A 24,949-nucleotide genomic window follows, 5' to 3' on the forward strand; every position below is an offset into this window, starting at 1 on the left:
CCAGGGAACACCCCAGGCCCTAGCTTTCTTACCTGTAGTCTCTTTGTAGTATTTCTTCTAAATAAACTCCTGTATGCTTCTGTATGATCTTACGAGCTGTCCTCTTTGGAAATTTCTGGGCACGGAAGAGATACCCATCTAGCTTGGGAAAGGGCAAGCAAATGGCAGTGTGACCTGTCTGTAAGGAAGGAGGCAGCAGGCAGGGCGCTGGGGAGTGAGAGGCCTTGGGAAGCCAAGGTTGAAAGCCATGGAGGGCTGCAGGGTGGTGTCCAGCCTAGACAGGGGCTGAAGGAGCCCACCAGCCTCGGCCCCGGATCCCAGCTTTCGGAGATGGAGAGAGGTGGAACCACAAAACAGGCAAGTTACAACTCTCGAGAGCCGATGCCATCACAAGATTCCTTACCGTATGGGGTAATTTCATATCTGCATACACACGTTTTTAACATTGTGAAGTTTAATAACTTTATTTCCAAAACATATAAAAGTGAATTAATAAAATAATAACACTTTTTTTAATAGTGAGAACGTTGATAATAAACATTAAAAGTATAACCAACATCCATGTTCACAAGAGCTACCTTTACAAGTTTTGCAGGGATGCAAGTTAGCGGAATGAACATTCAGTACAAACAAAAACATCCAAGTTTGGGGCTCCACGTCTTACACTCAAGTTTCACAGTGCTTTAAGATTCTCAGGAGGGCACCCACATGTTCCCATGTGTATCTGGTGCGTTGATATAAGGAATATTCCAAATCCATGGCCGATCTGGGGAAAAAAAGTTATAGAATATTTATTTGAACAGTCACAGAAAACTCACTCACTGGATGGGGTAAAAGCACTGTGTGCTCCGTTCTCTAAACTGTGAAGAATGTTTCTTAATCAACCCAAGGGTACTCTGCTCAATGGTTTTTGTAAAGGTGTAATGTTAGGGTTCAGGGTCAGCTGTGCCCTGGGAGGCAGGTGAGCAGAACCCCAGGGTGAAGCCTGGCCTGCCACTTCACCAGTCTGAACCCCAGTTTCCTTATCTGTACTCCCGCCATGGTGCTGTCATGAGACACAAATGAGATAACTCCAGGTCACATGCAGGACATGGTGTCTGGCACACAGCAGGGGCCGCCTCAGACAGCTGCGCCTTTCCTCCTTTAGGTGCTGAAGGCACCAAGAGCTGGTGTAGTCCAGGGCCACACCCCTGCTCTCAGCAGGCCCCAGAGGACCAGAGTCCCGCCTGTAAAATGCTTTTGTTGTTAAAAGTTAGTAATCGATGAGACATGAAAACTTCTGAAAGACTAACTGCAAACCAACATCAGAGAAAGCAAGAGGCGTGGGTACGGATGGTGGAAGGAACGACCGGGACCTAGGTGCAAGTCCCACCTCCCTCCCTGCACACCTGGGTGAAGGCATCTTGTGCGCCTCCTCTGATGTGGCAATTACATTAGTGACCACCAGGAATTAGTGTGAAGGTAAATGAGAACACGTGTAAAGCTCCTGGCATGCTGGAGATGCTCAATAAATGGGAAGCTGAGCACACTTCAGTGCGTCATCCTTACCACACATTGTTACTGTGACAGTTAAGCCATTCAAAAGAACCACAAAAATACGGGTAGGTCCAAATACATCACGAGGAGTAGAAACAAGCCCGTCTCCTTGTCGACAAGAATTACAAACATGAGAACTCTACAGGGCTGGAGAGCTCACTGCGGGTCTAGGCAGGACGCCAGGTTAAAGCAGCATATTGGCCTTGCAAACCCTCCTGCCCAGAGTGGGCTGGCAGCTGGAGGACAGCCTGGGAGCAGCGGTTCTGCCGCCTCTCCTTGCAGCAACCTTGCTGTTCCTGTTGAATAATCTCAGAGCAATTGTGCAAAAAGCAGCACCCAGCAGGAGCGCAGAAGAATTCTGAAGATGGCAACAAATTATCAGAACACTGTTGCTTATCTCTGGTCTTGAGACACTTTGAAAGCATGAAGCCAAATCCCTTTTAACTTTACCAAGCTTGTTAGAGAAAGGCAGCCTCTTCCATTTGAGGTATTTGTTTCACAGAAGGTTGAGGGAACTGGCCATGGACTTGGGCCTGACCCCCCCTTCTCTGCCTCAGCCCAGGCTCTCTCCCACTGCAATCAGCATCTTCTGGGCCTGGACTCCTCGGTTCTACATATTGCTCAGTGGGGTAACTTCAGCTTTGCTTCACTCCCAAGGTAGCAGACACCCTATTTCTCACTAGATGAGCAGTTACTAGAGAGATTCTTCACAGTAATGCAGGATCTTAGATATAGACATTTAGTAACCAGCACTGATGTCAAGATTCCTGGATTTACTCCTTTCCTTCTCAATTAGGCAATGAGGACTGGGTGAGGACCCAGAAACCACCCGACCAGCACATCTCTTGCAGTTCTGCTTTATCAATGTGTCTGCCCACTATGGGCAACTGTTTTGCACTAACAGTTCCCTCCAATCCCCTGGAGGGAAAGTTAGACATATGGCTACAGGGGAAGAAGGTAACTGTGGCCCTTGTGTCTCTTCTATCTTGCTCCTGGAAACCCGCACTGAACTCACTGGTTTAGGAGAAACTCCTTTTAAGTAATCCTCTCAAATTGTCCCTTGAGAGAATGAAGGGGCTTGTGATCTACTCATGCATGCGGATGGAATATTTGTTCAGAGCTGCCGGATGCCAGGGACCTTACCGATCTTGATAAGATCTTACAGTGCTCATGTAAGAAAATGACTTTATTTTTAGGGAAAACCACTGAAGTATTTAGGGACAAAGGCCATCATGTCTGCAACTTTCACATGGACCAGAAAAAAAGTAAAGTATGAGAAAGAATGCAAATGTGACAAAATGTTGACATTTGTACTCTTGCAATTTTTCTGTATATCTGCATTTATGTAAAAAATGTGAAAGGAATCCCACTATTATGTATAATTATAATGCACTAAAAAATTAAAACAGTGAAAGAAAAAATTCTATACATATATTTATGTACATATGTGCATGTATCTATGTGCCAGGTATATTTTAAAAACAAATAATGCTAAACATGGTGGTACATGACTGTAATCCCAGGGACTAGGGAGGCTGAGGAAGGAGGATCACAATTTTGAGACCAGTGTCAGCAACTTAGCAAGACCCTGTCTCAAAAAATAAAAAGGGCCGGGGATGGAGCTCAGTGATAAGAGTGCCCTTGGGTTCAATCCCGAGTACAAAATAAATAAATAAAAATAAGTAAGTGAAAATAAAAACAAAAACCAATGAAAATAAAAGAACCTACTTCACAAATAGAATATAACTAACTCCTCTGAAGCTGTACATGTTCAGTGACTTCCTACATGGGACACACGCTTGCTGTTAGGTTCAGATAAGACAGCCTGGCTCATTTCACTCCCTCAATAATACGTAAGACAATGCAGAGTATTAGTGAAAGAGCACAAAGCAGCGGCCCTTGGAATGGAGCTCAGGAGAGGCGGGGGACAGATCTGTTTCACTCTTTCCTCAGGCTCAGGGTCACACAACACAGGGAATATATGGAACCAATTTGTATAAATTTAAAAAATTAGTGATTTTGCTTCATAAGAAGTCATCATAAAAAATACTAAGTCCCATAGGCAAAATGGTTTTGAAGTGACATGACTTTAGGAGATGATAAGGGCAAGGCCTCATGCCTATCTGGTTCACAGATTCATCCCAGACTGCCTGCACACAGTAGGTGCTCACTATGCACCCATGAGAACACATGAATAGCAGCTACTGCACAAAGCAAGGGACCTCAATAGCTGGGTCTTAGGTTTTTCTTTATTTCATTTGATCATTTTCTTGGTTTCAAGATAACTGGGGGAACTGTGCAGCAGTATATTTCTTTGCTAAGCTTCTTGTATTGTGTTCTGATTTTAAAAGACCCTGAACAAGACCTTGTTTGAAAATCACTTTTTAAAGTGAAGTGTTATTGAAATGTTCTTAACTACTCACTTTTTTACATCTTGGTAAAATGCCTTTCTGTAGTTCCCGTGGCCCCTTGAATGCTGGCTATCTTTGAAGTGGTGGTATCTGAATTCCTGGTATTATTCTACATGCTACTAATGTACTATAAGAGATAAAATAGCACTGACATTAAATAAAAGGCTCCAGTTTCTCTTGTCTGTATCTTTCAAAGAAAATGCCTAAGGAGGGGAAAAAAAAATCAGTGCAACATTGCAAAGCATTCTGCCTGCTGGGCAAATAAGAGACTTATCATTCTGTGGTCAACTTCTGGGTTCTGGGGAATGCTTTTTCTGTTGGAGGGGAAGGATCCTAAGGACATTTTTAAGACCTTTCTGTCTTCCACTCTTGCTTTCCTCTTCCTTTAGAGATCAGGACTACAGGGAAGGTGGGGAATCCAGCCAGGGTCTGGGCTGGGGAGCCAGGACCAAGTCAGAACCCTCCCAGGCGCTGCCTCTCTTATGATTATCCAGGAGATCTTGGGTTAGAAAAACTACAGAAAAGGAACCTGAAGAATAGAGGAAGGGAGGAAAGACAAATGTGTGGCACAAAGTCAGAAAGGCGGGGGAGGGGAGTGACCTGTGCAAGCCTTGGACTTACAAAAAACACTGCTCCCCAAGGGAAAGGCGGGGACGCACACCAAATCACTGTCTCCTGTGTGCCAGGAACTGAACTAGATGATGTAAAAGAACAGTTAAGCTAAAGGTGCCTAATGTTTATTGACTACTAGCTCTGGGCTAGACACCGTGCTAAGCACAGACCTTCTCAGGACTAACAGAAGTGGCTGGGCAGCCTGAGACTCGGTACCCCCAGGGCAGATGCAGGAGGTACACTAAGCCGGCCAGCTGGCTCTGGGGACATCTGAACCTCAGGACAGCCATGTGGATATTCCAATGGACTTTCTATTGTGAAACACACTTGGTCACTGCCCTTAGGAAAGTCATTGTCTGGTGCATTGGTTTTCAAAATGTGGCCTGGGGACCCACCTTTGAGGGGTAGGAGGCTCTGTGAAGCAAAAACTTATTTTCATGATGCAAGAAGCCGGCACGCTGTTTTCACTTTCATGTGCCCACAAGTGTGTAGAGGCCAGGTGATGTGACGTCCCAACAGCCTGAGAGCAGCCATGGGAATTCATCTGGCTCCTAGCTGCACTATAAAGAGTCTGCAAAACCATTAAACAATGCCACTTTGCTAATTTTTTCTTTTAATTTTGGAAATTGTCACACAAATGTCTTTATTATTTTAAAATGAATAAATTAATAAATATTTGTAGATTCCTGTTTAAATTTCTAATATAGTTAATATAAAACCCCATGTAAGTGGGCTGGGGTTGTGGCTCAGCGGTAGAGCACTTGCCTGGCACATGTGAGGCACTCGGTTCGATTCTCAGCACCACATGAAAATAAGTAAATAAAAATAAGGTATTATGTCCATCTATAACTAAAAAAATATTTTAAAAAAATCTGTGTAAATAAAAGCTTTTCATGATTCTCAATAATTATGAGGGTGCAAAGGGGTTCTAGGACCAAACAGTTTGAGAACTGTGTTTCCCATGGTCACAGACAGGGCAGTAGAGGGGCCTCTGCAAACCTAAGCTTCCAGAGGGTTCCATGAGCCAGGCTTCCACTGAGGGACCAAAGGTGCCTCCCAGGCTGTTTCTACGATGATACATCCGCCCATGGTTCCCTTCAGGGGTCTCACCTTTATTTCCATACGGTTCTGGGGGCAGATCATATGGCACAGGAAAAAGTGCTGTGGACTCCCGGCTGCCAGAGAAGAATTTCTGTTTCACTTTGAAGCTGTCCAGGCCCTGCAAACACACAGACAGGCTCAATGATTGTACTCCATTTTCCAAATGATAACAAGAAAACTAAAGCCAAACTGAAACAAAAATGAACCCAGAAGATCCTAAGCAATCATATTTTTATGACATTTACAACAAAATTCAAATGATTTCAGAGCTATTTTCAATGTTTGATAGGCAAATATATTTAACAACTCCTCCCAATTATTTTCTTTCCTAAAAATAAGAGTTGACATTTTAGGAATTAAATTAAAAGCTTGCAAGAGTTTAACAAAGGATACACAGAAACAAGAGAAACAATTTTGGATATTATAGCCCATTTCTACTAAACACCATGTACAGTTGGCGGGGAGTTTTAGAACTCACTGTATAAAAATACCTCAAATGCTTTCAATATTGCTATAGTAACAGGCAGCCTGTCCTGAGAAAGAAGAAGTAAAAGTTGTTTTCGTGTATAATGGAAGTGCTCAAATTAATGGGATAGGAATAGAAAAATGGAAATTCTCCATGGCCTATCACAATGGAAAGTTTATTCCAAGAACTGTGGAACAGGGAGCAGTCTTAGGTATGACTCAGGTGGAGGTGGAGGTTCTCCCGGCTGCAGTGCACATCCTGTCCTCTCACTCATTAAGACATCAGCGCTCTGGGCCCCACACATGGGCATTTTTTTTTTTTTTTTTTTTTTTTTTTTTGGAGAAAAAGGAAGAAGGTTTATTGCTTTGCTAGCAAAGGAGAAACACAGGGTACTCCTGTTCCATAAGCTGTGATTCCACCCATCGGCAGGAACAGGGGGCTTTTGAAGAGGCGATTCAAAGGTTACATTCCACAAGTTCTCTGTTGGAGTATAACTCACTTGTGAATTTGGGAGAGAGTGATTTCTGAGATCTTCTGGTACCATCCCCCAAATCTGGATTACTTTGTTCCTATGGTGGGTGTGCTCAAGGACAGATAACTCTGCCTAAGATAGGGAAGAAAGGTAGTCCTGTTTCCCTGAGATAGGGAGGGGGAGAGGTTAGGGAGAGAAGAAGAGAAAGGAACACGTCCATTTTAAAAGTAGCAGTGGCAGAGCGGCAAGGGCTGTATTCAAAGCATAAAGTGGACCATGGTTACATTTCCCCACTGTCAATTTCTACATTCCATTTCTATGGAAAAATGGGTGACATCATCTCCAAACTGCTTCCTGCTGAAAGGGGGTGAAGTTGGGGGGAGTACCCAAAGTCCTGTTTTCTGTCTGGGGGTGGGAGGCAGCGCGAGGACAGTTAAGGGTGCTTGGCATCAGAGCAGTCCAGAGGTCCACAGTGGCAGGTGGCGCACGACTGGACAAGGCATGCAGAGGGCAGGGTCGTGCAGATGGCCAAGGGTGCTGCAACTTGATTAAGTTCGGTCTCCTTTTACTCAAAGTGGATCACGATGGAGCGATCCGTACCATTCAGGGAGAGAAGGCGGGAGGTCCTGAAACAAAAGGAGCTTCTGCAGCTGCTGGGATGGCCCCTTGGTCCCTCGTTGTCCTCACAGCAACAGCTCCTCCGGTTCCATCTGAGGGCAAACTCACCGTCTCCTAACTCTCCAGCAGCTGGCTCTTCACAAGTTCACCAACCACCTTGTATCCTCAGCAGGGAAGGGGGTTTCTTAGAGAGCCAGGCCTGTCCGAGAAAGCTGGAGTTGGGCTGCTCTCGGGTCCCATCTGGGGTTCTGATGTGTCACTGAAAGCTCAGTCCTTATCGCTAATGCCAGTACAATAAAGAGGACATGGTTTTGAGAAAAGGAAAAAGAAGCCTTATTGCTTTGCTACCAAAGGAAAGACACAGGGGACTCCTCTTCCAGAAGCTGTGCTTCTCCACATGGGAATCTTCTGGGCCCCTCCTGGATCGCCCTGGAACTCTGCTGGCTAGGCTGCCTCTCACTCCCTCCTTCCATCATCCAAACACAGACTGCCCTTCAAATCCTAAATACCCACATACTAAACAGTGCCAAACATAAAAAGAATAAGGACCAAGGTTCTCAGTCCCTGTGATCACGTAAGAGTAAGGGAGGCTGGCCACACACTGTAGGACACAAGAGTCACACTGCCCTTCGCTTCAGACAGTGGGTTTCAGTCTTTGCTTTGGCACTTGCCAAGCTGTGTGAATGGCTGATGCTCTCATTCACTCATTCATTCAACAAACGGAAGGACGAAGAAGTCCCAAGAGCCTAAGGTCATCACATCTATTTCTTGTAATTTTATAACTGCCGCTTTGTTAACCCATCGTGGTGGGCTTCTGTGCTGAACCTAACACAGGTCCAACAGGACACTCACAGGGAAGGTGCTGACTACGACTTCATCCAGTTGGAACAGGAATAAAGAGCGTGCACAACACCGCAGAGGGCAGCACCCTCCGGAGTCCGGGTCACCCTGATCACAATGCTTGACTCCCCACCCTGGCAGAACGAGGGATGCCATGAGACAGATGATAAGCCATGCTCCAGGGTCTGCCCCTCTGTCCTCCCCAGGGTCCCCCTTCTCTGGGTGGCACAAGACTTTTGTCCCAAGGGAACCTGGAAGTTCGGTTGCTAGGATACCCAGGTTGGTGATTCGCAAGATTCAAGTTCCTTTGGTCTAGCTTGGAGACTCTGCTGGCACCCGTCCAAGACTAGGACAAGAGGTCAAGAGGCTGACGAAGTCTCCCGTGGGTCAGGCATGTGCCATGGCCTGTATGCACAGGAGTCGCTTTCCCTCTCCCCGTGGAGGTACAGCTGGGAGGAGACATGAAACAATGCATCCATAAATGAAATACCTACACCCATGAAAGTGCTGTGAGGAGCGGCCCGAGGGAACTTTCAGAGACCAGCATGGCTACTGTAAGTTTTGGGGAGGAAGTGGTCAGTGGAAGCCTCCGTAAAAACGGTGGCAGTGACATCAAAACCTACGAGGAGCAGGGTTTGGAGGTGGGAGAGGAAAGTGTCCCAGGGAGGGAAGAGCATCTGCCAGGCCCAAAGGTGGCCAACAGCATGGCGTGTGCTAGGAAGGAAGATGGCTGGTGGGACAGGTGGCACTGTGTGTGAAGCCTGGGAGCCACACGGCTGGTGGCACTGTGTCACCGTTCTAACTCCAGTGCCCAGCACACATCCTGGTGCGTAGTGGGTGCACAGATGCAGGAGGAAGGACCTTCCCTGCCTGCCTCATGGAATTCTGCACGAGGGCCAATGAGCTTGTGGGAGTCCTGCACCGCCAGACCTGTGGAAAGCGTGGCAGCAGCGCTGGTGAAGGTCCAACCACGCCCGGCGCAAGGCAGTGGGTGAAGCCTGGCACCCATGCCAGGCCCGAAAGGGATGACCTGTTACCAGTGGCAGGATAAGGAAAGCTCTGTAGGGAGTAATGTTTTAGTTGCGCTTTGAAAAACTGGCATCTTGTGACAGGCAGTGATGGCGGGGAGAAGCAGCACAACGGTGATCGAGGGCAGAGCTGTGCAGCGCAGCAGGGCATCTGGGGTGGCGAGTGCAGTGTGGGCAGGCGAAGGTCACACAGGGCACTGGGGGCCAGACTGGTCGGCGTTTTGAATGAGAAAATGAGAAGCTGCATAGACGTCTATGGTTTGCCCTGTTAAATGGCTCCTGGGCTGGAGTGGCTCGGGATGGGCAGGTGGGCCAAGCGCGGCTGTTGAGAAGAGTGGCTCTCCACTGGGGGCTGTCAAGTTCATCAATGGCAGGCGTCAGAACCCTGAAGATGTGGCCCCAGCGCCAGACAAGCCGCCCCCGTCAGCACTGCTGCTCACAGTTGGGTTGATTCTCTCCCACTCTGGACCCAACGTGCCACAGGGCCCCAGTGAAATGCGTGGCCTCTACCGCAGCAGGCGAGCAGCTGCAGAGGCTCTGGAGAGACGCCTGCCCCCAGGGTCAGCCAGATGGACCCGGATCCTAGAGAGGGGACAGCAAGTTCCTGCAACTAGAACAGGCAGGGGACAGAAGATGGCAATGGGCTACACGGGGCTGGTTGAGACCCAGAGCCAGGTGACTGGATGGAGTGGCTGGTGGAGGCATAAAAAACAAATCTGAAAGAGACTGGGAAAAATGAAACAAAATGAAACCCAACGACCTAAAAAACCCCAAATCAGGGACTATGAGGGTGGGCGAGGAGGGGGGCCAGGAGCCCCAGGGACCCAAAGACCACCACAGCCTGCTCCCTCCCACAGCTGCCCGCGGGCCGGTGGGGCGGTGGCCTCACACCTCACCTTCGACGTCTTCTGGATCTGGGGAGACTTTATAATCTCTCACTCTGCAGGTCACTTATTTGATCTGTGACTCTAGGCAAGCTACTTAACCTTTCTGGGCCTTGATTTCCTCATCTATAAATGAAGACAACAGCATCTGATTTATGATGCTACTGTGAGGATATATAAATCATTTAGAACCATGAGTAGTACATGGTAAGTATTCCAGAAAAATAAAGCAACACAACCCTAAGTATATTCAAGGTGGGATCAGTAATGTGGCTGCTCCTACTTCTCAGAGGGGGAAACAGCTTTGGAGGTTGAATAGTTACCAAAAGCCACACAGTTAGCCAAAGTGGCAAGGCCGGACACGGGACCATGTCCTTCTGAGGCCTGGTCCTGCGTTCCTCTGACCAAGCAAAGAGATGGTCTCATATTTACTACCAGGGACCATGACAAGGAAAGAACCCCACGGAAGTCTAAGGGTCCACATTACACAGGCCGCTTGCTTCAGAATGAGCCACTTCTGGAAATCTTGGTGTCAGAGGCCACAGACTGGGAAGTGATGCAGATTCAGTGATTATTTAATATGTTTATGGAGTTTGGGGTTTAAAAAAATAAAATGACTCGCCCCTCTGAGCTCCTAGCTTGTTACTTTCAGCTGGGTCAGGGCAATGAAGATTCTGCATGGCCTGGGCCCAGGCCTCCGCTCCAGGCTGCCCCATCTCAGACGGGGTGTGAACCTCCACGTCAACAGGAACCAAAATGCTTCTCTCTTAAATGCCATTTATGATCCAAATTCTAGGGTATTATGAAAAAAAAAAAAAAAAAAAAAAGTGCCACTTTTCCCTTCAATCTGGTTGTCAAACAGTTTGAAGCTGTCTCCTAATTATCGTATTTATCTCTCACAGTGTATCACGTGGCCCTCTGTCCTCCCGGCCCAGATGCTGGCAAGGCGGTGGGGAGTGTGTGTGCATGAGCCACCATGAGAGGGACCCACACGTCACACGCGAGGCACTCCGGCGCCCCTTTACAGAGCTCGTTGCTGCGGGGACCACTGCTCCTCCATGCAGGACAAGGCACGCTCGGACTGCAGCCACGGCTGCGGTTCACTTGTGGGCCACACGCGGCAACCCAGAGGTGCAGCCCTGCGCAGGGCATCACGGTTCCCCTGGGTAAGGCTGACTGTTCCAGAAGGAGCACGCTGCTCAAGGACCAGTGGGCAGGGAAGCAAGTCACAGGAAGGCGCGGCCTGTCCTTCCTGAGGTGGGAGCCAGCCCCCTGTGGGCGTTTCGGGCTCAGGGCTTAGGCAGGGCTCCGCAGCCTCTGGAGGGTGAGGTGATGTCAAGACTGGAGGACTGGCCTCTGCTACTGCCCGACCATCAACCGTGGCCTCTCTGAGCCCTTGCTGAGTTCTAGCTCTTCCCTCTCACTGGATCCTGGGAGGTGGCTACTGCACTGTCCCACAACAAGGCCACAGAGGGAAGAGGACAGGCCCGGCTCTGCCTCACTGCCAAGTCTGCTGTCCTTCTGTCACTTTGGAGCCTACACACCTGAGCTTCCTAAATCTAGAACTGTGTGTTCTCAGGGAGGTCCTTTGCTCGGTTCTTGGGACCTTTCCATATGTTCATCCGTATTGTTTCTTTCCAAGTTATTTCAGCTGAGGCCGAGAGCAGGTGCCCAGGATTAGTCACTAAGGGTGCTGCTCCATGCCTGCACCCCAATATGCCTACAAGGATGGTGTCCAAGAACATGGGGGGCAGGGATGGAGAGGGAGCCAGAGGCATGTGATTCCAGTGGTCAGTGGACCATGATGTCAGGAATCTGGATGTCATCTCATGGGCCAAGAGGAGCCACTCAAGGCTCAAGGGCAGGGAATTACAGACCTGGACCCCAGGACAGAAACTTGGCCCTGAAGCCGAGAGAACAGTGAGAAAACAGGATGGGAAACAAGGGAGTTCTCAACAGGGTAGACGGGGCAGGATGTGGCAAGAGGATGGATAGCTAAGAAGCTGCTGTGATCAGCTGGGGGAATGTGAGAGGCTATCAAGAAACCTCACATGAAATGCCACTTTCCAGCTGTGGAATCCTGGGAAACCGGGAAGCCCGAGCCACAGCCATAGAAGGGAGCTCTAGCCACAGTGTGGGAGGCAGGTGCGAGTCCAGGGCCTGACCAAGGGTGTGCTCAACAAACACCAAAGGGACTGGCGTTGCATCTTCTGATACTCAGATGCCTTCAGGTTTGCAACACTGAAATCATTGGATCTTTCCTATAATTGAGATTTTCAAGCCTAAATGTGTTAGTCTTTCCTATAATTGAGGATTTTTAAGCCTAAATGTGTTAGTCTAAAAGTTAAACACACTTCTCAAGTACAGGGTCAAACCAGAAAACACGAGATAACTGATAAACTGAAATTAGACTTCAAAAGAATCACGTCTTTGACTTCTTAAACAAGTTTTTATTAGTAACCTATTATGTACCACACATCTCTAAGTGCTGGTTGTACAAGGTCAAATGTACCAAATTATTCTGAGTCCTGAACATGCTGCCAGTGAAAGGGAAAGCTACTAGTGCTTTAATGCAGGTGAGATCAATCTTGAGAGGATGTCTTTATGGATTCATTCACTTAAAAGAAGCAGAAAAAAATGGGAGCAAATCTTTATTTAGTTGTTACCGGGGACTTAGCTTCCAGATCAATTCCAGGGGTTTCATGTGGCACCTTTATTATGATGGGACATAACTCTCCATCCACTATAGTTTTCAGTCTTAAGGGGCATTGCCTCTTGGCTGCTGAGTGACAGGTCCTTATCATGGCTGCAGGAAAGCAGGGAATTGCCAGGGAAATGTTTGACACTGTGTCTGTCCTATCTGCAACACTGGCCTCAGGTCAGCAAACAGTACACAGTGATCGAGGTGGCAAACTGGTGAAGGACAAAAGAGGCAACTCTGGGTCCTGATAACTCAGAAATGTGGGTGGTGCAGACATGGAGCTCTGCCTGGGAGGCACAAAGGGAGCCTGATCTCCAGAGATGAGACCTAGGCAGGAGGATGACTGCAGAACTGTGAGTCCCTTTGGAAGCATGTAACTAAAAGCAGTAACAGGCATGTCCTAGGCAGGTGTGGTGATGCACACTTGTAACCCCAGCAACTTGGGGGCTGACGCAGGAGGGTTACTAAGTTCCAGGCCAGCCTTGGAACCTTGTCTCTAAAGAAAAAGGGTTGGGGTATAGCTCAGTGGTAGAACACTTGCCTAGCATGTGCCAGGCTCTGGGTTCAATTCCAAGTTCTGTGAAGAAGGAAGGAGGAGGGAGGGAGGATAATAGAAGAGGAATATATCTTTCTAGTATCAAAAAGGGAAACCTTTAAAAAACAAAACAACACACCCCACCTTACTTTGCAACAAACTGCATTCTTGTCAGTGAACATCTTAAGGGTTATGATCATTACAGAAATCCCCAAGACATTTATTTAGCCAATACACGGGACTGGCAGCTGTACCGCAAGGGCCGCTGGGTGAGGGCCTTAATGAACAGGCAGCTGCAGAGTCTCTGCACTGCAAGCTGCTCACAACACGATTTGAGACCATGTTTAAGCCCTGACTTTATATAATACATACTGGTTCAGTTTCCCCAGACTCCGTTTTGCAGATTTCTTCTGCTCAAGTTGCTCAGAATAGGGCACATGAGCTCCAGGAAGATGGACTAACAACTGTTTGCTAAGAGCCTCCTACGGGCCCCAAGAGAAAGCAGCCCACCCTCCTGTCAAGGGAACGCACATTGATGACCACAGCAGAGTGGGATATGTGACAAGTCCAAAGGGTCCTGGGATGCAGAGGGGGAGGCTGCAGTGCAGACAGTTGCGGCAGGTGGAGGTGCTTCTCCAATAAAGACGAGGGCTGGCTATGGGGCCAGGCCTGGCCTAGCTCCTGGAGAACCTCGAGCCCCGCATGGTGGGAAGGCGGAGTGCCGCGAAGAGAGGTGAGGGCAGAGGCAGGAGCAGCCGGAGTCAGAGCCCCGAGAGAAGAGGAGGTCATGCAGAGCCTGGACTCCACCTCCAGACCCGAAGCAGGGTACAAAAGGACCAGATTTGCGGTTGACAACATCCTGGCTACAGCATGAAGAGCAGCTTGAAGGTGCCTGGGGGTGAGCTCGAGGCTCCTGTTCTAGGAGCTGACAAGCTCTGGACACAGGCTGCGGGGATGGTTGGGGGTGACAGAGTACCAAGCGAACTGAAGGAGGGAGGAATGACAAGGTACTGGGGTGAAGAGCTGTCAGGGATGATTTCCACACAAGGACAGCAGGTGAAAGGTGACAGTATTTCATTAATAACCAGATTGTATGCTTAGTGTGGTTTAAGAAAATTTTGATTATATCTACAATGCCCATATCCTCAAGTAACTTCTAAATAATAATTATAATCACTGTAACTTAAGAATTGTATTTTATAAGATTCAAATTCTCTGATAATTGGCCTGAGTAGCTGATGGTTTTCCGCCATCCAAGTGGGATAAAGTCTGACCCCGTGAGTCCTGCCTGCCAGGTCTCCTTCAGACCAGGATTCCAGCCCCTCCTGCCCACGCCCCAGCCCTCACGGCACTCCGGGCACAGGTGTGGCTGCTTCCTCCGGGAATCTAACACACGCAGGTACCTGTCTGGAAGCCTCTTGGCCAGACAGTGGGCTGCACATGCACTCATTTCTCAGGGCCAGAAGACCCTCCTGAGCCGCCTGGCAGGTTCCATGCTCCCTCTCCTCAGAGCCCTTTATTGCGAACTCCCTGCATCCTGGTTTCATTGCACACTGTACATTCCTTGTTTCTTCCAATTACCCTGGAGTTTACTGAGAATGAAGACTCCAGCTTAGTCCTCATTCTGTCCCCAGAGTCTACCCTAAGGCAGCCACGGGGTGCTTGCCGAGCTCAGTTAGAGTCAACCCCAGGCTGCTGCAATGTTCAGCTCTGAGCTGGGAACCAGCGGGGTGCCTACTGCACGCTGCCCTCACGGGCTCAGCATCCAGTTCCAGTGCTCGCGCAGCCCTTTGGGTTGTCCCCAAAGTCATCACCACCAATGTTGCTCTGTGAAGGGCACACAACGGGAGTAACAGAGTTGCTTAAAGCCATCTATACCCAAACCGAACACCACTTTTCACAGATTGACAAGACACGCCAGCTCATTTTCAGGTGAAACCCCCTGGAAGCCCACCTGTCAGGGTGGTATCTTATCTTACAATCCTCCCTTCTCTGGAAACAAGCTCATTATTGGGGGATACCTTAGGAGAGTCCCGAGACATAGAAGGCAGACCTAGGCTTGAGAAGGCACTGAAAATACAGAATGGCCAGGTCCTGAGCTGCCGTGGGGCCACACTGACGGTAGCAAGCAGAGAGATCTATTGCTAGGTCCCCAAAGCCAGATGACCCCCCCTCCCACGTCTTGGCTGTTCAACGACTCCTGATTTCATGAATTCCTCCAGCATCTTTCCCCTCCTCTTGGGGGCTTAAGCTGTTACTGAAAGAATAAGGCCTGCGGTCTCTGAGGTCTTCTCACTCAGGCCAGAGGCCTCCCTCCTATCGCAGGGGCATTCATCTCACTCACCTGGGACGCCTTGTCTTTCCGCTCCCAGTCAGGCTGCCTGTCTGACTCTGACCTAACTGGGTGGGCGAGGGGAAACCACTTCTGAGTATTCTAACCCCTTGGCCCAGTTACTTATGATTCACCGAAGGTCACAGACAAACCAATCACATGGGGAAAGGGCTGGGGACCAGATGGTGCAGTGTGCAGGTCCTTTCCGGGTCAGGAGACGGCTGGCAGTAAAGCACTGTTGCAGGCTGTGTGTGCTGAGAAGCCAGCACAGGGTGGGGGACGTTGTCACTATCTTGGTGTGTTACTTACATGGTCACCCTGGTTGGCACCAGGCTCTGAATCCGTTGGCAGAGCAAAGAAGGGGAACCCGTTTGTTATATTCTTGGCTGATGGTCTCCCTAAATAGCAGAATCTCTATTTTACCTTGAACCAGCTACAGCAGGGCTCTTTCTTATTCTAAAAGTACAGAAATAAGAGCCAGTGTAAAGACAGTTTGGAGAGTCTCATGATTATTCCCATTTCCCCTCTATGATCCTTCTCTAAGGTGCAGAGAGAGGACATCTGAGGTGAAAACTAGCAGCTGAGAAGGGCCTAGAGGATGTGCACGGGCAATATATATCTATATTACCATTTTCATGATCAGGGATAAGATGAGAATGGTTACAAAAGATGAGGATTTCAAAAGCTGACGAAAGTTAAGCCAGAGCGACGTGGAATTTTCTTGTTTCTTAAGGTGTCACTGGGAGCCGACTCCAGCCTGAGTCCGAAGCCACAGTCACTGAAGTCACCCCAGATTACTCAACACTGGTATCCTGTTTCCCACAAAGCTAGGACAAAGATGGACGGATCAGAAAGGGATTGTGAGAAGACTGAGGTGTCAGGCTAGTCCCACTCTATCCGTGGAATCTTGGGGACACCATATTCTTCCCTAGATAGCAAGGTAACCACCTACCTTACGGGCCTGTGGAAGCTGAGCTCTAGCTATAAGCAGCATATGAATCTGTACTGTTCTCCTTTGTAGGAAACAAAACATTCTGAAATCTCATGACACTACCCTCCAAAGAGGCCAGTGATAGTTTCATAGTAAGCCCTGAGACAGAGAAGCACGGATAAAGACTGGCAAGGGCCAGAGAGAGAAAGGAGAAGAGCCATCCCCCACAGCATGGCGCAGGGGAGGACAGCAGCACTGTGGGGGTGGGCCAGGAAGGAGAGTGGCCTTAAGGCTGGGTTCCCATGAATCATGTGGGTAAGAATAAGCACCCAGAACCTGCTTAGCTAAACCTGGTCCAGTGAAAGTGGTTCACACTGGAGCCATGTCATGTGTGTTTATCACAAATTCAATTACAGCAAGTGATTTTAGAAAAGGAAGAGGGGTGTGGGAGAGGGAGAGAGAAGCATTCGCCCTGGTACTATGTGGGCAGTTCTGACTGTTCACCACATGAGCCTGAGGAGAGCAGAGGGGAGGCCCTGGGGACTGTGTGCCTCTAGGAAGGGGACCTCCTCTCTGGGTCAAATGTGATCCTAGCATTTAGAGACACAGGGCTTGTACAACCTGGTCCCCACACACAAGTCAGCCACTTCATTTGGTGTTTGGCTGTGGAAACCAAGAGCCAGTTAAAAGATGGGAAGTAAGCCAGCTGGCCTGACATCTTGAAAGGCAGCTTCTACTGTGGCGCCTTTTGGGGGCACACCCGGCAGGACGTGAGTCTGTCTTCCAGCTCTGCTCTTGCTGATTTCCCTCCAGGTGTAATGGTGCCCTGCCCACCACCAACCCCTTCTTCTTCCCAACTGTATCCTCCTCACCTAAAATGCTAGTGCTTAGCTGGGCTCTTCCTCTGGTGATCTGTCATTTACCCCTTGTGATGACTCTCATGTCATATTTCACAATACTTATTTACACTGCCATTAACTTCACTTGCTGACCTCTAACCAGGTAACCCACTGCATCTGTACACGTGTTTTGGAAGTTCGTCACACAGACCAGCTGTTAAGAGCACAGGTTCAGGTTTAGAATCCTGATCCTCTATCTGCCGACTCTGGAAACGTCACCATTAATAGAGAAGAGAACACAAAAATCCAGCTCTGTTCACAACAACCCCCAAAACTGCTGGAAGAGGGAACTCACAAATGCTGACGGGAGGAAAAGCACGCCGAGCTCATAGGAGCGGATCATCAGCTGGGCACCGTTCTTCTCCAGGGCTCCCCAGGCGGCCTTGGACAGATTGGCGCTGCAGAGACAGGGACACAGAAAGGGGCTGGCTCAGTGAGGTACCTCTGCGGGTCCGACCCACAGCTGCCAGGGTCAGAAAAACACATAGCTGCAATCATGTTGGTTCAATTCCTAGCAGAGCTGTGGCGTTTTGGAAGGGGACTCAAGCCCTGCTGTGATGCCCAGCTTTATCTAACTGCTGATTTGGGAGAGTTTCATGCTCATCTGCATTTTCCACTGAAGGCACTATTAAAATAATTATTTTTCTATTTTCCCAAGATTCTTTTCCTTTTCATAACTTTGGGGTTGCCAGGACTTCTTTTGTTGTACAGAAAAAAACATTTAAGAAAAAAACCCTGTTAATGTTATTTTGTATAGTAGTATCTTAAGCTTCATGCTTCCTTTCTCTGCCTCTCCTTCTTATTTTTTGGCCAGGTAGTGCTAATGTCTATGTTCATTCTAAAGAAAGCAGCTCTGGGGGCACTAGATTTGATTGTACTTGTATCCAAAAAGAATCATGCTTTACATGCACAGAGTTGTGGACCTGGCTAAAATTCACCTATGCAGCAGGAAGGAGGAGACCCGGAACTAATCAGGCAGAAGGTGCCAAGACGTACATCAGTTCTCACTTACACTGGATGCTAACAAAGCTGACTTCTGAGAAGGAAGCAGGAGAATGGCTCCTGGCCTCTTGGCTAAGATCAACCACAGAAGTGGAGAGTGGCACAGTGGTCACTACAGGCTAGTAGGCAGAGCCTCAGGAGGACAGAGAGAGGCTGGACACTGGGTACCAAAACAAGTACTAGTGTTCTGAAGCAAAGAAGAGTGACCACGGTTGGCAAAAGGTTACTTTGCATTTTATAAAGAACTAGAAGAGAGGGGTTGAAGGTCACTAACACAAAAAAATGGCAAATGTTTAAAGAGATGAAAATGCTAGTTACTCTGATGTGTTCCATAGAACACATATGCATTAATTGAACTATCATGCTGTACCCCCTACATATGGACAACTTTAAAAAAAAGGAATAAAAAAAATGCACACTGGGATGCTTTGGAGTGGAGACATCTAAGCTCCAAGGCATTGTTTTAGACTCTTCCTGCAGATGTGACAGAGAGATCTCTTCTGCTTTTAACTAACATAAACCTACCATATGCCCTTGTTTTTTCAATTAGGCTCGTCTGAACTTGACATCACTTTCAAAATGTAGGGTAAAACCTCAGCTACTCAGAGCCTTTAAAGCAAGGCTTCATGGATAAGTGGGCATTTTAAGAGTCATTCAGGGGAGCAGTGACCGCCTTTCTGGTGATGTGCTGGAATAGAAGACAGCCAGTCAGGAGAGAAGAATGATCTAAGGGACGCAGTGGAACACAGAGGGAGGGATGAGGATGTCAGAGCTAAGGACGACCCTTGAAACATTCAGCTCACTTAAAAAACTAAAGCACACTTACCGATGTTTCCATCTTTTTAATTGGACCACAATGAGGACAGGAAACCTATCTTTGATGCATAAGGACCCAATGATTGTAAATGTCACTGTCTATGGGGAGTCCAAAGGGACAGAAAATGCAGAGACAGTGGGATGCCTATAGCCAAGTGGTATTATGACTTTAGGAAAGATGTTTTCTTTAAAAGCCCAAGAAGAGCTGGGCACGGTGATGCGCACCTGCGATCCCAGCTGCTTGAGAGGCCTGGGCAACACAATGAGACCCCTCCTCAAAATGAAAAAAACAAAACAAAAAAAACAACCAAACAACAAAGTCCAAGAAGACAGCCTGCTTTTAGGTCTCTCACCTATTATTAATAAAGGTGACCTCCTGGACCATGACCAAGGTCTAATGGCAAAGCTGTCCAGAGAGTGTAAGGCAGGAGTCTGCTATGCCTGCTAGATTCCACCTGCAGGACTACTCTAGACTGTCGGCTGCATGACACCCGGGCCTGAGGCGCCTCTGGAAGGCTTACCACTCCACGTCCTGAGGGCTTTGCCCACAGTACAGCAAAGGAGAGCATGAGGACACACTGCTTCGGCAACCTCTGCTTTGTGTTGGCTTCCAACAGAATTCCAGGAATCTGGAACCTCAAAATAGTGAAAGACTGAAAGCCTCTTGTAGGCGGTCTAGGTGACAGACCGACATTTCTTGAAATATCATCTTTGATCATTTTCTCATTCTGAGCCATGTCTTGAGTCATGGGCACCTGGGACAGCCAGGAAGATGGAGCTATTTCTAAACTCCAAACTGCCTGCCCCTCGCTGGCATGGACAGGCATCTACTTGTGCAGCCACCACTGAGTCCTTCACAAAGCAAGCGACACCACGGAGCTCTTGCAAAGTTCTGCTCCTGAAACCCTTGGTGAGTTCCAGCTTCTGTCCTCCATTCGGAATCCACTGTCCATTGTCTGCCTTGGCATCACATGTCCCCCTGCCCTGTCTGTCACCCTTCTTCTGCTCCTTCAGGATGGAGCTGCCTTCTCCCCCCAGTGCTGTGGAGCATCCTGTTGTCGCTGAATGTTCAGCAATGCTCTGTCGCTAAGTGGGGTGGGGTATCACTTTCTTTGGACTATTTGAGGTTTGCAACTATTCTGTAAGATGTGGAGTTCTAGGTGATAGGATTCTGGATGACCCAAATTCTACAGTAGCCCAAGCTACTAATGAAGTCAAGATGAATGATGCAGGGCTTCTGGGGGCCAGGGGTGTGCTGCTCAGGGCTCAAGTAGAAAGACATTAAAGAGGTTGCGTGCACGTCTCTATGCACAATGCGTTTCACAGGAATCTGACATCGTGCAAACGTGGGAGCTGACTGAACAGTTTTCACATGTTACCTTCACTCTGAGGCTGGAGCTGAAGTCCGTGGGGCAGGCAGAAGCCAGAGGAAGACAAGTGGGAAGCAGTGACCTAGAACCATGGTGGAAGCCAAAGCCCGAGGACAGAAACCCATGTCAGAGCTTGTCACCTCTGGGTTGGGGTGACAGTGTCTTGCAAAAACCAGGCCCTTCATCACAGCGCTAAGTACACATATGTGGCAAGGCCCAGGAGCTAGAGAAGCTGGAGGGGAACCGGGGAGGGAGTGAGGTCTGCCACTGCCTCATGCCAACAGAGCAAGCTGGAGCACACGTCGACATGGGCCATCAAACGACACCATCTCACATTCACCCACCAAAGAGCCTACAGCAATCTCATGGGGCTTACCCTAAACTGAAAAATACAAGGAAGGGGAGTCTGGAAAATGTGGGTAGCCTAGCAAGGTTGACCCCATTTCCAAGTGCTATGGACTAAATATCTGCATTTATTGACCGAAATCCTAACTCCCAACGTGATGGCATTAAGAGGCGGGGTCTCTGAGGGGTATTAGTGGCCACACAGAAGTGACTCCTGAGTGCCTTGTCCTCTTCCTAAAATGTGAGGTCACAACGAGAAGGCAGCCATCTGCAATCAGGAAGAGCAACCTCACTCGAATCCTCCAGCCTCTAGAACTATGTGAATCTATATCTTTGTCTACAAGTCACCCAGCCCGTGGCACTTGGTGCAGCAGGCTGAACTGATGATGACAGCAAGTCAGTTAAACTAATGGTCACTCATTCAATTAGATAGTTTGTAGGCCCCTGCCAAGGAGGAGTGTGGCTGGTGCCGGATCATTCTGCCATAGCTTTTTAGGATTGGCTTCTAACTAGAGCTTTGATCTCAATCCACAATATAAAAGTATTGTATCAAAGTTGAAAAATTAAAGAGTAAATTCAATAATATATAAAAATTTTTAAAGGAAATATCAGGAAGGTGTAGGAATGATATATAAGGATCATGAAGAAGAAAAGAAAGCAAAAACGACTGGACCCCAAATCATTAGAGGATATTGTCTCTACTTTCCTATTAACCTCCTAAGCCACTCCTCTCCCTGGGCTTTAGGTTTTTGTCTCTAGAATGACAGCTAAAATCCCTTCCCAGTCAGGAGTCTGCGAGACTAGAGACCTCGTGTTCAGATCTATCTGGAGCCTCCCTTCAGCCCCAAAGAGAAAGGCCCTCACTTACTGCAGAACTGCCCACTGAGCACTGCTCCTCTGAACGTTTGAGGTGATGGACTGGGGAACGCTACACAGGAAGAGAGGGGTGTCCAAAGATGGTCTCTGGGCCAAACCCTCATCTTTCAGAGAACACTTTGGTAATGACAGCTGCTGCCTTGAGCACTCTGGAGTGGCTAATTGGGTTCACGCATAAGTTTTTGTAAGAAAATGGATGAGTCTTCACGATGACTCATGACTGCTGTTATGGTAACATGTGTGCCGATAAAATGTTCCTTTTCATCATTAATTACTTCACGGTCTAGGCAGCAGTGGCACGGAGAGTGCAGACGTGACTTAGGTTGAGGTTTTGGCCGCACACGTCTGGAGGCCAGGCGTGCAGGCCAGGCACTGTCACCGACAGATGCGATGCAGTGTTAATTGTGGATGCTGGAGATTAGATCCCGCACCTGGGTGAGGAGGGGGACCGAGGGACTCTAGCCAACGCTGGTGTCACCCCTTCCTCCAGCCCCACAACAGTATGCCTTCTGGACGTGCACACATACACAGGCAGAACTGGGTCTCCTCTGTTCTGGATTTGCTGTAGATTTTCTAGCGTTCTTGGGCTGTTTCTTTCTTTTTTTAAAAAAAAAATTTTGATGTTGATAGACTTTTATTCATTTATTTATATGTGGTGCTGAGACTTGAACCCAGTGCCTCACATATGCTAGGCAAGTACTCTACCACTAAGCCACAACCCCAGCCCCCTCTGTTTCTTTTTACAGACTGAAATAGAATTTCACAAGAGATATGAAAAGATAATCTCATTGGAGAAGATTCATGTTGTGTATGGGTACACATAGGCCTATCAGCTTTAATTATGATAGATTCTATTTAATTTCTCTCTAAGGCATCTTTTCCTATTTAGATTATCACCAAAAGTATATAAAATACAGTTTTCTTGGACTCTTGAGAATTCTGGGTGGATAGTATCTTGTGAATATTTTTTGCAATATAACAGACAAAACATAGCAATTTGATTTCTCTGATTACTGGTGGTATTCAGTATTTTTAATCTAGACATCTAGGTTTCTTAATTCTGTGAATTACCCATTTTTAATTATTTATATGTTTGCATTAGTTTACTGTTGCTTAATAAACTGCCAAATTTAGTTGCTTAAAACAACAAAAATTTATTATCTCACACTTCTGAAAATCAGAAGTTCAAAACAGATCTGACTGGGCTAAAAATCAAGGTTCTGGCAGGGCTCTATTCTATTCCTTCTGGAGGTTCTAGGGAAGAGCTGATTTCCTTGACTCTTCCGGTCTGGGGGCTGCTTGCATCTCTTTTCCGCCATTTTCAAGGCCAAAGAGGCAGGACAAGTCCTTCCCGCACTGCTGTCTATCCTGACTTACCCCACTTTCCACTGAGAAGCAGCTTTGTGAATAACACAACTGCCCCATTTTAAGGCCTGTTGATTAGGAAACTTTATTACACCTGCTACCTCAACTCCCCTCTGCCACACAATGTAACTTTAAAATGTCTTTGGGCAGCCATTCTTCTGCCTACTACACAGTGGGAATAATTTGCAATCATGTTGTAAATGTTTCCCAGTTGACTTTGTTAATGAAGCTTCCACCTTCCTTACTTTTCTTGCTTGCTTTCTTCCTTTTTTTTGCAAGCGGTGGGGGGCGCGAGGATAGGGGAGTAGCCCAAGTTGCAATTTTGTGTAACTTCTGAGCATGAGGTCTTATTTAGAGAGGCCTTGCCCACCTATCCCAAAATGATGTCTTTTGATGAACTGAATTTCAAAAATATTTTCTGAAGTTCAAAAATGTATCAATCTTTTCTTTTAGTTTCAATGCATGCTGTGTCCTGTCAACTGCATCTTTGCCTACTCTAAGGTCATGAGCATATTCTTGATCTAGAGCTTTAGAGTTGCTTGTTTACTTAGGTCTATCATTCTTCTGATATTAATTTTGCTTATGGCCCAAGAGAGGACCAGTTACTTATTTCCTTCATGCCCACAGTTATTTTTGACACACACAGTCGACTGTTTAGCACTTCTTCTTGATTAGGTTGGTGCCTGCCAAAAATCTTTGATTATGCTTGTGTCTATTTCTGCACTTTTCTGTTCTACTGATGAATTTACTATGTCAATATCACAGGCTTACTCTGGTTTTACAATAAGTCATAAAATCATATAAGTCCTGCTTTTCAAAACTGTTTTGGTCTTTGCACACTCACGTAAATTTTGGAATGAGCATGTTCTCTCAAGTTGTCTTGTAGCATAAATACTTTGCACTTCCAAATATATTTTATAATCAGCTTGATTCTTACAAAAATGCCCACTGGGATTTTGACTGAGATTGCAATGAAATCTGTCAACGATTTTGGAAATAACTGTCATTTTAACAATATTGAATCTTCTAATCCATAAATGTTATCTCTTTGTATTTCTTTTAACAGTGCTTTATGTATAGTTTTCAGTATAGACACCTTACACACTTTTTGTTGAAATTATTTCCAGGTTTTTCTTTTAAATATTTGTTTTAGTTGTTATGGACCTTTATTTTTATTTATTTATATGCTGTGCTGACAATCGAACCCAGTGCCTCACATATGCTAGGCAAGCACTCTACCACTGAGCTAGAACCCCAGCCCTATTTCTAGTTATTTGATGCTATTAAAAACATTAGGATTTTGCAAAGGCACAATCATGTCATCTGCAATTACAATTTTACCTCTTTCTTTACAACCTTTGCCTTTTATTTTTCTTGCATTATTACATGGGCTATAAACTCCACTATAATACTTCAAAAAAAAAAATCTCATTTAGTATTCAATTTATCATGAGTTCAGAAAGACTTTCCCATACCACTATCATGAAATCACTCAAAGTCACTGTAAAGTTCCACATTGCCATATCTGATGGGAACTTCTTTGACCCCATCTTATTTAATCTCTTAGTAGCAGATGCAACATCCATTATAACTGTCCCTGTTCCTGACTTGATTGAAATACGGTATTTTAAACTTCTAATATGCTTTGGACTTCTCTCTGCTTTCAACCTCCTTTTCTTCTATATCTGCTCTCTCAGTATGAGAATGCTAGTAATTGGTCCCACTCATGTCAAGATATTTATTTATTTTTAAGGTAAATGTTAACAGAGACCCTGCTTCCAGGGTCACAGAGAATTCTCTTAGCTAAAG

The 24,949-nt window shown here is 47.1% G+C and overlaps 1 protein-coding gene across 6 annotated transcripts in view; it reads right to left on the reverse strand.

Moving 5' to 3' along the window:
- TDP1 (tyrosyl-DNA phosphodiesterase 1) overlaps positions 1 to 24,949 on the reverse strand; it is an 84,822-nt gene continuing 59,873 nt past the window's right edge. For 3 of the 6 annotated variants that reach the window (XM_079129270.1, XM_079129271.1, XM_079129269.1), the window contains 3 exons: positions 17,662 to 17,764; positions 5,670 to 5,778; positions 773 to 4,476 (listed from right to left, as the gene is read on the reverse strand). In XM_079129270.1, coding sequence (XP_078985396.1) covers positions 4,346 to 4,476; positions 5,670 to 5,778; positions 17,662 to 17,764 — 343 coding nt within the window. In that variant the 3' untranslated portion in view covers positions 773 to 4,345. The other 3 variants (XM_079129272.1, XR_013762174.1, XR_013762175.1) reach the window with 3 other exon arrangements.

This window comes from Sciurus vulgaris (genome assembly GCF_902686455.1).
Source record: "Sciurus vulgaris genome assembly, chromosome: 2".
Classification (NCBI taxonomy): Eukaryota; Metazoa; Chordata; class Mammalia; order Rodentia; family Sciuridae; genus Sciurus; species Sciurus vulgaris.